At 42.2% G+C, this 13641-nt stretch overlaps 1 protein-coding gene across 2 annotated transcripts in view; it reads left to right on the top strand.

Moving 5' to 3' along the window:
• Window positions 1-13641, top strand: part of LOC135536602 (BRCA1-associated ATM activator 1-like) — a 48483-nt gene that overhangs the window by 14730 nt on the left and 20112 nt on the right. For both annotated transcript variants that reach the window (XM_064962888.1, XM_064962889.1), the window contains exons 4-8: window positions 2257-2404; window positions 7379-7647; window positions 9495-9658; window positions 10236-10346; window positions 13018-13534. In XM_064962888.1, coding sequence (XP_064818960.1) covers window positions 2257-2404; window positions 7379-7647; window positions 9495-9658; window positions 10236-10346; window positions 13018-13534 — 1209 coding nt within the window. The remainder of the gene's footprint in view (window positions 1-2256; window positions 2405-7378; window positions 7648-9494; window positions 9659-10235; window positions 10347-13017; window positions 13535-13641) is intronic.

The raw sequence follows: 13641 nt of genomic DNA on the forward strand, positions 1-13641 counted from the left end.
GTTAGCAGATGTTATTGGTGACACACATGGTTAGCAGATGTTATTGGTGACATACACATGGTTAGCAGATGTTATTGGTCACATACACATGGTTAGCAGATGTTATTGGTCACATACACATTGGTAAGCAGATGTTATTGGTCACATACACATGGGTTAGCAGATGTTATTGGTCACATACACATGGTTAGCAGATGTTAATGGTCACATACACATGGTTAGCAGATGTTATTGGTCACATACACATGGTTAGCAGATGTTATTGGTCACATACACATTGGTAAGCAGATGTTATTGGTCACATACACATGGGTTAGCAGATGTTATTGGTCACATACACATGGTTAGCAGATGTTAATGGTCACATACACATGGTTAGCAGATGTTATTGGTCACATACACATGGTTAGCAGATGTTATTGGTGACATACACATGGTTAGCAGATGTTATTGGTGACACACATGGTTAGCAGATGTTATTGGTGACATACACATGGTTAGCAGATGTTATTGGTGACATACACATGGTTAGCAGATGTTATTGGTCACATACACATGGTTAGCAGATGTTATTGGTCACATACACATTGGTTAGCAGATGTTATTGGTCACATACACATGGTTAGCAGATGTTATTGGTCACATACACATGGGTTAGCAGATGTTATTGGTCACATACACATGGTTAGCAGATGTTATTGGTCACATACACATTGGTTAGCAGATGTTATTGGTCACATACACATGGGTTAGCAGATGTTATTGGTCACATACACATGGTTAGCAGATGTTATAGGTCACATGGTTAGCAGATGTTATTGGTCACATACACATGGTTAGCAGATGTTAATGCGAGTGTAGCGAGATGCTTGTGCTTCTAGTTCTGACCGTGCAATAATATCTAACAAGTAATTAATAAATTCACAACTACCACCAAATACACACAAATGTAAAGGGATGGAATAAGAATATGTACATATATATATATATATATGGATGATAAAGAAGACAGAATTACATACAGTTCACATTAATCTCAAAATTCAGGCCCAACAGGTGTAGTCATTATGGTAATAGGATAGAGTCAGGTGTAGTCATTATTGTAATAGGATAGTCAGGTGTAGTCATTATGGTAATAGGATAGAGTCAGGTGTAGTCATTATGGTAATAGGATAGAGTCAGGTGTAGTCATTATGGTAATAGGATAGAGTCAGGTGTAGTCATTATTGTAATAGGATAGTCAGGTGTAGTCATTATGGTAATAGGATAGAGTCAGGTGTAGTCATTATGGTAATAGGATAGAGTCAGGTGTAGTCATTATGGTAATAGGATAGAGTCAGGTGTAGTCAATATGGTAATAGGATAGAGTCAGGTGTAGTCATTATGGTAATAGGATAGAGTCAGGTGTAGTCATTATGGTAATAGGATAGAGTCAGGTGTAGTCATTATTGTAATAGGATAGAGTCAGGTGTAGTCAATATGGTAATAGGATAGAGTTGGGTGTAGTCATTATGGTAATACGATAGAGTCAGGTGTAGTCATTATGGTAATAGGATAGTCAGGTGTAGTCATTATGGTAATAGGTTAGAGCCAGGTGTAGTCAATATGGTAATAGGGTAGTCAATATGGTAATAGGGTCGTCAATATGGTAATAGGGTAGTCAATATGGTAATTGGGTAGTCAATATGGTAATTGGGTAGTCATTATGGTAATAGGATAGAGTCAGGTGTAGTCATTATGGTAATAGGATAGAGTCAGGTGTAGTCATTATGGTAATAGGATAGAGTCAGGTGTAGTCATTATGGTAATAGGATAGAGTCAGGTGTAGTCATTATGGTAATAGGTTAGAGTCAGGTGTAGTCTATGGTAATAGGATAGTCAATATGGTAATAGGGTAGTCAATACGGTAATAGGGTAGTCAATACGGTAATAGGGTAGTCTATATGGTAATAGGGTAGTCTATATGGTAATAGGGTAGTCTATATGGTAATAGGGTAGTCAATATGGTAATAGGGTAGTCAATATGGTAATAGGGTAGTCAATATGGTAATAGGATAGTCAATATGGTAATAGGATAGTCAATATGGTAATAGGATAGTCAATATGGTAATAGGATAGTCAATATGGTAATAGGGTAAACACCAATCAAATCCTCTCCGCTCTCCACAAGTGCTTAGCGTTTTGGGGTCCGTTTGTGATTGGGCGTCGGACTGTCTTCACCTCCTAGACATTCGTTATCTCTTCATCCCATCTCAGGATCGATCCATCCTGGGCGTGGCCTACGACAGCGAGCGATGGCAGGTGGCTGGCCTATGGGAGGATCCGAGCGTGCGGATTGGCTGGATCCATGGCCTGAGTAACATGATGCGCCACACACAGGCCTTTCACTTCCTGGATCAGGCTGGTAGGTATGACGCAGCTGGCAACTCAGAAACCTCAGACTTCCGACTTCAAGTCCGTTACAGAGAACTGGGAACTGGTCATCCAACTCGAAATTCGAAGTCGTTAACTCGGGCATCTTTCTAGAGCTTCGACAGCTTTCTAGAGCTTCGGCAGCTTTCTAGAGCTTCTGCAGCTTTCTAGAGCTTCTACATCTTTCTAGAGCTTCGACTTTCCAACTTTTTTCACCGACATCATGATTTGAATGCGTTTTGTTCCCGAGTTCCCAGCTGTCATGAAAGCAACAGTAGTACTATAGTAGTATACTATCTAGAGCAGCCTTTCTATGGGTTTCTATCAACAGTAGTACTATAGTAGTATACTATCTAGAGCAGCCTTTCTATGGGTTTCTACCAACAGTAGTACTATAGTAGTATACTATCTAGAGCAGCCTTTCTATGGGTTTCTACCAACAGTAGTACTATAGTAGTATACTATCTAGAGCAGCCTTTCTATGGGTTTCTACCAACAGTAGTACTATAGTAGTATACTATCTAGAGCAGCCTTTCTATGGGTTTCTATCTACAGGTTACTACGGTAGTATACTATCTAGAGCAGCCTTTCTATGGGTTTCTACCAACAGTAGTACTATAGTAGTATACTATCTAGAGCAGCCTTTCTATGGGTTTCTATCAACAGTAGTACTATAGTAGTATACTATCTAGAGCAGCCTTTCTATGGGTTTCTATCAACAGTAGTACTATAGTAGTATACTATCTAGAGCAGCCTTTCTATGGGTTTCTATCTACAGGTTACTATAGTAGTATACTATCTAGAGCAGCCTATCTATGGGTTTCTACCAACAGTAGTACTATAGTAGTATACTATCTAGAGCAGCCTCTCTATGGGTTTCTATCTACAGGTTACTACAGTAGTATACTATCTAGAGCAGCCTTTCTATGGGTTTCTATCTACAGGTTACTATAGTAGTATACTATCTAGAGCAGCCTTTCTATGGGTTTCTATCAACAGTAGTACTATAGTAGTATACTATCTAGAGCAGCCTTTCTATGGGTTTCTATCAACAGTAGTACTAAGTAGTATACTATCTAGAGCAGACTTTCTATGGGTTTCTATCTACAGGTTACTACAGTAGTATACTATCTAGAGCAGACTTTCTATGGGTTTCTATCTACAGGTTACTACAGTAGTATACTATCTAGAGCAGACTTTCTATGGGTTTCTATCTACAGGTTACTACAGTAGTATACTGGTAGTAGGATACGGTAACAGCCTTTCTTAAAGTATGGATTTCTGTCCACGGGTTAGCTGTCTCGAAAAACGACGCGCTCTTCAAAGAGTCAGAATGCCGCGTGTTGTTCTGGTTCTGGACGGTCGAATAGCAACAATGACAAGGAACTGTCACGTGGAGGATCTGGGCTCGTTTCAGTTCGTTTGATCTCGTTCTGAGGTGTGGGCTGTTTTTTGTGTTTTGCTAATATCGCAAAAAAAAAAAAAATTGCTAGCTAGCTAACCAACAACTGTAACAATGTATTTTGAGACAAGTTCTCATTGTGCAACTTTATGTTTTCAATTAACATTGGAGATTAAATATCGTTTACATGCTATCAATAATCTAAGCCAACCCTGTCTGTTTCCCCATAGTTGGGTATTGCTAAACAACCAACCTGTCTATGTTAATGGTAGGTCTCGACATGTCAGAGTGATCTCAGTCGGGGTCTCAACATACTGTTGACAATTAGAATAGTAGAATACACATACTGTTGAGAATTAGAATAGTAGAATACACATACTGTTGAGAATTAGAATAGTAGAATACACATACTGTTGAGAATTAGAATATTAGAATACACATACTGTTGAGAATTAGAATAGTAGAATACACATACTGTTGAGAATTAGAAGTGTAGAATACGCATACTGTTGAGAATTAGAATAATAGAATACACATACTGTTGAGAATTAGAATAGTAGAATACACATACTGTTGAGAATTAGAATAGTAGAATACGCATACTGTTGAGAATTAGAATAGTAGAATACACATACTGTTGACAATTAGAATAGTAGAATACACATACTGTTGAGAATTAGAATAGTAGAATACACATACTGTTGAGAATTAGAATAGTAGAATACACAGACTGTTGAGAATTAGAATAATAGAATACACATACTGTTGACAATTAGAATAGTAGAATACACAGACTGTTGAGAATTAGAATAGTAGAATACGCATACTGTTGAGAATTAGAATAATAGAATACACATACTGTTGACAATTAGAATAGTAGAATACACAGACTGTTGAGAATTAGAATAGTAGAATACACAGACTGTTGAGAATTAGAATAGTAGAATACACATACTGTTGAGAATTAGAATAGTAGAATACACATACTGTTGAGAATTAGAATAGTAGAATACACATACTGTTGAGAATTAGAATAGTAGAATACACATACTGTTGAGAATTAGAATAGTAGAATACACATACTGTTGAGAATTAGAATAGTAGAATACACATACTGTTGAGAATTAGAATAGTAGAATACACATACTGTTGAGAATTAGAATAGTAGAATAAACATACTGTTGAGAATTAGAATAGTAGAATACACATACTGTTGAGAATTAGAATAGTAGAATACACATACTGTTGAGAATTAGAATAGTAGAATACACATACTGTTGAGAATTAGAATAGTAGAATACACATACTGTTGAGAATTAGAATAGTAGAATACACATACTGTTGAGAATTAGAATAGTAGAATACACATACTGTTGAGAATTAGAATAGTAGAATACACATACTGTTGAGAATTAGAATAGTAGAATACACATACTGTTGAGAATTAGAATAGTAGAATACACATACTGTTGAGAATTAGAATAGTAGAATACACATACTGTTGAGAATTAGAATAGTAGAATACACATACTGTTGAGAATTAGAATAGTAGAATACACATACTGTTGAGAATTAGAATAGTAGAATACACATACTGTTGAGAATTAGAATAGTAGAATACACATACTGTTGAGAATTAGAATAGTAGAATACACATACTGTTGAGAATTAGAATAATAGAATACACATACTGTTGACAATTAGAATAGTAGAATACACAAACTGTTGACAATTAGAATAGTAGAATAAACATACTGTTGAGAATTAGAATAGTAGAATACACATACTGTTGAGAATTAGAATAGTAGAATACACATACAGAGTCCTTAGCTTAGTGATGAGCTTGGAGGGCACTATGGTATTGAACGCTGAGGTGTAGTCAATGAACAGCATTCCCACATAGGTGTTCCTCTTGTCAAGGTGAGAAAGGGCAGTGTGAAGGGCGATTGAGATGCTTTTGGGAAACCAGGCCTTAAGGCGAATTTCATTGTTCGTACGAGCAACGTTACATCTCTGAGTGGTTACCCAAAACCATCGTTATTAACGTTGCACTTGAACAAACAGAATCTAAACGCCTGTCTCAGACCACACATAGAAAATGCTAAGTATAAAAAAATATATTATTACCTAGTACACATCAACTCAGTACTGGTACTCTGTGTATACAGCCATGTTATTATCTAGTACCCCTACACATCAACTCAGTACTGGTACTCTGTGTATACAGCCATGTTATTACCTAGTACCCCTACACATCAACTACCTCGTACCCCTACACATCAACTCAGTACTGGTACTCTGTGTATACAGCCATGTTATTATCTAGTAGCCCTACACATCAACTCAGTACTGGTACTCTGTGTATACAGCCATGTTATTACCTTGTACCCCGACACATCAACTACCTCGTACCCCTACACATCAACTCAGTACTGGTACTCTGTGTATACAGCCATGTTATTACCTCGTACCCCTACACATCAACTACCTCGTACCCCTACACATCAACTCAGTACTGGTACTGTGTTTACAGCCATGCTATTACCCTACACATCAACTCAGTACTGGTACTATGTGTATACAGCCATGTTATTACCTCGTACCCCTACACATCAACTCAGTACTGGTACTCTGTGTATACAGCCATGTTATTACCTCGTACCCCTACACATCAACTACCTCGTACCCCTACACATCAACTCAGTACTGGTACTCTGTGTATACAGCCATGTTATTATCTAGTACCCCTACACATCAACTCAGTACTGGTACTCTGTGTATACAGCCATGTTATTACCTCGTACCCCTACACATCAACTACCTCGTACCCCTACACATCAACTCAGTACTGGTACTCTGTGTATACAGCCATGTTATTACCTCGTACACCTACACATCAACTCAGTACTGGTACTCTGTGTATACAGCCATGTTATTACCTAGTACCCCTACACATCAACTCAGTACTGGTACTCTGTGTATACAGCCATGTTATTACCTCGTACTCCTACACATCAACTCAGTACTGGTACTCTGTGTATACAGCCATGTTATTATCTAGTACCCCTACACATCAACTCAGTACTGGTACTCTGTGTATACAGCCATGTTATTACCTCGTACCCCTACACATCAACTACCTCGTACCCCTACACATCAACTACCTCGTACCCCTACACATCAACTACCTCGTACCCCTACACATCAACTACCTCGTACCCCTACACATCAACTACCTCGTACCCCTACACATCAACTACCTCGTACCCCTACACATCAACTACCTCGTACCCCTACACATCAACTACCTCGTACCCCTACACATCAACTACCTCGTACCCCTACACATCAACTACCTCGTATCCCTACACATCAACTCAGTACTGGTACTCTGTGTAAACAGCCATGTTGTCGTTGTGTATTTATTATTACATGTTTTGTTTTGCTATTATTTCTCTATTGTCTTTCCCTCCTCATTGTTGGGAAGGGCCCGTAAGAAAGCATTTCACTGTTAGTCTACGCCTGTTGTTTACGAAGCAGGTGTATTTGATTGTATCTCCTCAGGCCTGACCAAACCCCTCCTCCAGCTACAGACTGACCCCAGCCTATTCGTCGCCTCGGCCGCAAATCACCTCCTGGCCCGCCTCCTAACCTTCCACCAGCCAGCTACAACCTCACACACAACCCAGGGGAATGGCCTCACTGTTCCACCCAATAAGGAAGAGGTAGAATTGGACGTAACCATGGAGACAAGTCCAGGAAGCGGGTGTTCCATCACCATGGAGATCTTGAAGCACCTGGAGAGCTCTCTGGAGTCAGACAGCCACACCAAGGTACGATTGGTTGATTGAGAATATATATATAGATTTTTTTTTTTACAGCGGTGCCCCTAGAGGAGATGGGAGGGAAAAGAAAGGAGGGGGAGGGGAGGAGAAGAAGTGGTTGAAGACAGATAATTATAGCTGCGAGCAGCAATGAACGGGGTCCACAGGATGACAGAAAGGACACAAGATCAGTTGGATAACAAAGGAAGTATCATGTAGGAACGAGTCCTCCAGATCAGAGGCAGTAGGGATGACCAGGGATGTTCTCTGTTTAGTGAGTCCTCCCGATTAGAGGCAGTAGATGACCAGGGATGTTCTCTGTTTAGTGAGTCCTCCCGATTAGAGGCAGTAGGGACGACCAGGGATGTTCGCTGTTTAGTGAGTCCTCCAGATCAGAGGCAGTAGATGACCAGGGATGTTCTCTTGATAAGTGTGTGATTTGAACCATGTTCCAGTCCTGCTATTGGCTGAATATATACGAGGAAATTTAGCAATTAGTAATTGTTATCTAATAGTTATGATAAATTAGGTGTTGTTGGCATATAGATAAATGTGGACATAGTGTTGTTGAGTGCTCTGTTACAACGCCACCTACAGGCCAATCTGTGACATTATGTTTTACCATGTTACTCATGACCGTTATTTACATTTTAGACCCCTTTTTCCGCCAATTTAATAGGAACCAATTGGTAGTTGTAGTCTTGTCCCATCGCTGTAACTCCCGTACGGACTCAGAAGAGGCGAAGAGAGCCATGCGTCCCCTGAAACACGACCCTGCCGAGCCACACTGCTCGCTAAACCTGGAAGCATGTTTCGGAGAAAACACGGTACAGCTGGCTCCCGGACGGCACAAGGAGTCGCTAGAGCGCGATGGGACAAGGGCGTCCTGGCCGGCCAAGTCCTCCCCTAACCTGGACGACACTGGGCCGATTGTGCACTGCCTCGTGAGACTCCCTGTCGCGGGATCGAACCCGGATCTGTAGTGACGCCTCTAGCACTGTGGGATCATTGCCTTAGACCGCTGCCCCGCTCGCGAGGACCTAAGGCCTCTAGTTTCTGTGTGCCAACTTAGAAAAAAAAGTGAACCATCTACGCTTGAGTTATTTGACCATATATATAGATTTATGAGAATATGAACAGTTTCTGTTACTGTAATTTAATTCATTAATGGAATTCCCTTAATCTATTTTATGAGAATTTGTAAGATTCTTGTTTGCATAAAATAGACGGAGACCAGTCTTTTCAATAATGGGTAACAGAATTTATTCTCGGAGCGCGCTCCCACGTTACCACGAGCAACAGTTTATATACAATAACATGACGTCATTTCATTGCTTCTAGAATGAATCCCCTCCTCCCGACCTAGAATCAAGTGGGGTTGAAAGTTCATTCTAACTTAGTAACAGGTCACACAACATAATTGAATTAACTTTTGACCCCTCAACATTATCGATCACCACTGAGCTGACAGTTCTAATTAACAGAGAACCTAGGAATGCACTCACTGCCTTATCTAAAACACCCCAGAGCTCAGTTTCTTCGGTTCAACCATAGGTTAACTACCTTATCTGTTTACTTAACCCACAACCCATTCGTTTCTGCCTAGTTGGAATGGTGTTCATTAACTTTAATTACTCCTTGTCCGTGTCTCACAATCCCTTCTTATGATCTCCTGTTGTTAATCAGATATAATAAAACAGAGTATGAGTTTACTTAGTTACAGTTCCATTTAAAATGATTTGTTCAGTCATTTAATCATCATTTTCCTAACAGTTTCACTCTGCGAACCCTTTAATAATGATGTGTTTCTGAAGGTGTTTTTATAATGGTCTTCTATTGTAATGACGTGTCACCAGGTGCTCCAGGGGCTGAGGCTGCTGGCCCTGACTCTCCCCGAGCTGGAGGCTCCTCTGCGGGGCTCGGTGATCAGGCGAGTCCTGAGGCCTCTGGAGGGGTTGGTTCGAGAAGGCCGCAGAGCAGTCACGCAGCCTCTAATGGACGTCCTGCTGGCTACATACAGGTGTGTTTGGTGTTCCGACGGCATTACGGTGTTGGGTTGATTCTGAACATCGCTTGTGTTTCCAAGGTAACCAGGTTGCTACGACAACGTGCTGTTTATTTAGTACTAAAAAGGAGGGGGGGGGGGGGGAGTCACTGAAATGGGGGAGGGACTACATGGACTTGTCCAATAAGATTAGTCTCCTTCTCTCTGTCCTCACTCAGTCCTACACACACACACACACACTGACTACACAAACACACACACCCACACTGACTACACACACACACACACACTGACTACACAAAACACACACACACACACACACACACACACACACACACTGACTACACAAACACACACACACACTGACTACACAAACACACACACACACACACACACTGACTCCACACACACACACACTGACTCCACACACACACACACTGACTACACACACACACTGACTACACACACACACACTGACTACACACACACACACACACACTGACTACACACACACACACACACACACACACCTTGTAATATGAACATGTAACGTCAGATTGTTCAATGAGATTGTCAAGTTCTGATTCTGCAGGTCCGGTCCGTGTGACTCCAGACTCGTCTCTCTGATGGCGTCCATGTTGAACTCCCAGAATCCCTCTGACGCTGCTCTCTGTGCCGCCGCCACCCTCCATCCGAAGACCTGGTAACAGACACTGAACATATCTATTCTATTCCGTGGCTGACTGACTAACTGGGTATTGTTTCAGTCCTCCAGATAGAAGGTCGTAGCTGACTGGGTATTGTTTCAGTCCTCCAGATAGAAGGTCGTAGCTGACTGGGTATTGTTTCAGTCCTCCAGATAGAAGGTCGTAGCTGATTGACTAACTGGGTATTGTTTCAGTCCTCCAGATAGAAGGTCGTAGCTGACTAACTGGGTATTGTTTCAGTCCTCCAGATAGAAGGTCGTAGCTGACTGACTAACTGGGTATTGTTTCAGTCCTCCAGATAGAAGGTCGTAGCTGACTGGGTATTGTTTCAGTCCTCCAGATAGAAGGTCATAGCTGATTGACTAACTGGGTATTGTTTCAGTCCTCAGGCAGAAGGTCGTAGCTGACTGACTAACTGGGTATTGTTTCAGTCCTCCAGGCCTCAGGCAGAAGGTCGTAGCTGACTGACTAACTGGGTATTGTTTCAGTCCTCCAGATAGAAGGCCGTAGCTGACTGACTAACTGGGTATTGTTTCAGTCCTCCAGATAGAAGGTCGTAGCTGACTGGGTATTGTTTCAGTCCTCCAGATAGAAGGGCGTAGCTGATTGACTAACTGGGTATTGTTTCAGTCCTCCAGATAGAAGGGCGTAGCTGATTGACTAACTGGGTATTGTTTCAGTCCTCCAGATAGAAGGGCGTAGCTGATTGACTAACTGGGTATTGTTTCAGTCCTCCAGATAGAAGGTCGTAGCTGACTTACTAACTGGGTTTTGTTTCAGTCCTCCAGGCCTCAGATAAAGGTGATAGCTGATTGGCTAACAGGGTTTTGTTTCAGTCCTCCAGATAGAAGGTCGTAGCTGATTGACTAACAGGGTTTTGTTTCAGTCCTCCAGATAGAAGGGCTTAGCTGATTGACTAACTGGGTATTGTTTCAGTCCTCCAGATAGAAGGTCGTAGCTGACTTACTAACTGGGTTTTGTTTCAGTCCTCCAGGCCTCAGATAAAGGTCGTAGCTGATTGGCTAACAGGGTTTTGTTTCAGTCCTCCAGATAGAAGGTCGTAGCTGATTGACTAACAGGGTTTTGTTTCAGTCCTCCAGATAGAAGGTCGTAGCTGACTGGGTATTGTTTCAGTCCTCCAGATAGAAGGTCGTAGCTGACTGGGTATTGTTTCAGTCCTCCAGATAGAAGGTCGTAGCTGATTGACTAACTGGGTATTGTTTCAGTCCTCCAGATAGAAGGTCGTAGCTGACTAACTGGGTTTTGTTTCAGTCCTCCAGATAGAAGGTCGTAGCTGATTGACTAACAGGGTTTTGTTTCAGTCCTCCAGATAGAAGGGCGTAGCTGACTGACTAACTGGGTATTGTTTCAGTCCTCCAGATAGAAGGTCGTAGCTGACTTACTAACTGGGTTTTGTTTCAGTCCTCCAGGCCTCAGATAAAGGTGATAGCTGATTGGCTAACAGGGTTTTGTTTCAGTCCTCCAGATAGAAGGTCGTAGCTGATTGACTAACAGGGTTTTGTTTCAGTCCTCCAGATAGAAGGGCGTAGCTGATTGACTAACAGGGTTTTGTTTCAGTCCTCCAGATAGAAGGGCGTAGCTGACTGACTAACTGGGTATTGTTTCAGTCCTCCAGATAGAAGGTCGTAGCTGACTGGGTATTGTTTCAGTCCTCCAGATAGAAGGTCGTAGCTGACTTACTGGGTTCTGTTTCAGTCCTCCAGATAGAAGGGCGTAGCTGATTGACTAACTGGGTATTGTTTCAGTCCTCCAGATAGAAGGTCGTAGCTGATTGACTAACAGGGTTTTGTTTCAGTCCTCCAGATAGAAGGGCGTAGCTGATTGACTAACAGGGTTTTGTTTCAGTCCTCCAGATAGAAGGGCGTAGCTGACTGACTAACTGGGTATTGTTTCAGTCCTCCAGATAGAAGGTCATAGCTGACTGGGTATTGTTTCAGTCCTCCAGATAGAAGGTCGTAGCTGACTTACTGGGTTCTGTTTCAGTCCTCCAGATAGAAGGGCGTAGCTGATTGACTAACAGGGTTTTGTTTCAGTCCTCCAGATAGAAGGGCGTAGCTGACTGACTAACTGGGTATTGTTTCAGTCCTCCAGATAGAAGGTCGTAGCTGACTGGGTATTGTTTCAGTCCTCCAGATAGAAGGTCGTAGCTGACTTACTGGGTTCTGTTTCAGTCCTCCAGATAGAAGGGCGTAGCTGATTGACTAACTGGGTATTGTTTCAGTCCTCCAGATAGAAGGGCGTAGCTGACTGACTAACTGGGTATTGTTTCAGTCCTCCAGATAGAAGGTCGTAGCTGATTGACTAACTGGGTATTGTTTCAGTCCTCCAGATAGAAGGTCGTAGCTGACTGGGTATTGTTTCAGTCCTCCAGATAGAAGGTCGTAGCTGACTGGGTATTGTTTCAGTCCTCCAGATAGAAGGTCGTAGCTGACTGACTAACTGGGTATTGTTTCAGTCCTCCAGATAGAAGGTCGTAGCTGACTGACTAACTGGGTATTGTTTCAGTCCTCCAGATAGAAGGTCGTAGCTGATTGACTAACTGGGTATTGTTTCAGTCCTCCAGATAGAAGGGCGTAGCTGACTGGGTATTGTTTCAGTCCTCCAGGCCTCAGGCAGAAGGTCGTAGCTGACTGGGTATTGTTTCAGTCCTCCAGGCCTCAGGCAGAAGGTCGTAGCTGTTCTACTGGGACCTCTACAGATGGTTACTGGAGTAACTCTGCTGGACGGACCCAATGACAGACACACGGATCAACGGACTGACCACAGACAGACTGACCACAGACAGACTGATGAAGACCACAGACAGACTGATGAAGACCACAGACAGACTGATGAAGACCACAGACAGACTGATGAAGACCACAGACAGACTGATGAAGACCACAGACACACTGATCAACAGACTGACCACAGACAGACTGATGAAGACCACAGACAGACTGATGAAGACCACAGACACACTGATCAACAGACTGACCACACACAGACTGATGAAGACCACAGACAGACTGATGAAGACCACAGACAGACTGACACTGACCAGGACAGACAGACGGAGGGTCGTAGCTCTCTCTCTCTCCTGCTGGATCATCTCAATCACAAACCCTCCTGTGTCTCTCTGCTCTGCGTCTCCGTGTCCAGCGCTCCCTACATAGCAGACATGGTAAGAGTCTATCATAGCAGACATGGTAAGAGTCTATCATAGCAGACATGGTAAGAGTCTATCATAGCAGACATGGTAAGAGTCTATCATAGCAGACATGGTAAGAG

Source organism: Oncorhynchus masou, unplaced genomic scaffold (assembly GCF_036934945.1).
Source record: "Oncorhynchus masou masou isolate Uvic2021 unplaced genomic scaffold, UVic_Omas_1.1 unplaced_scaffold_643, whole genome shotgun sequence".
NCBI classification, from domain to species: Eukaryota; Metazoa; Chordata; class Actinopteri; order Salmoniformes; family Salmonidae; genus Oncorhynchus; species Oncorhynchus masou.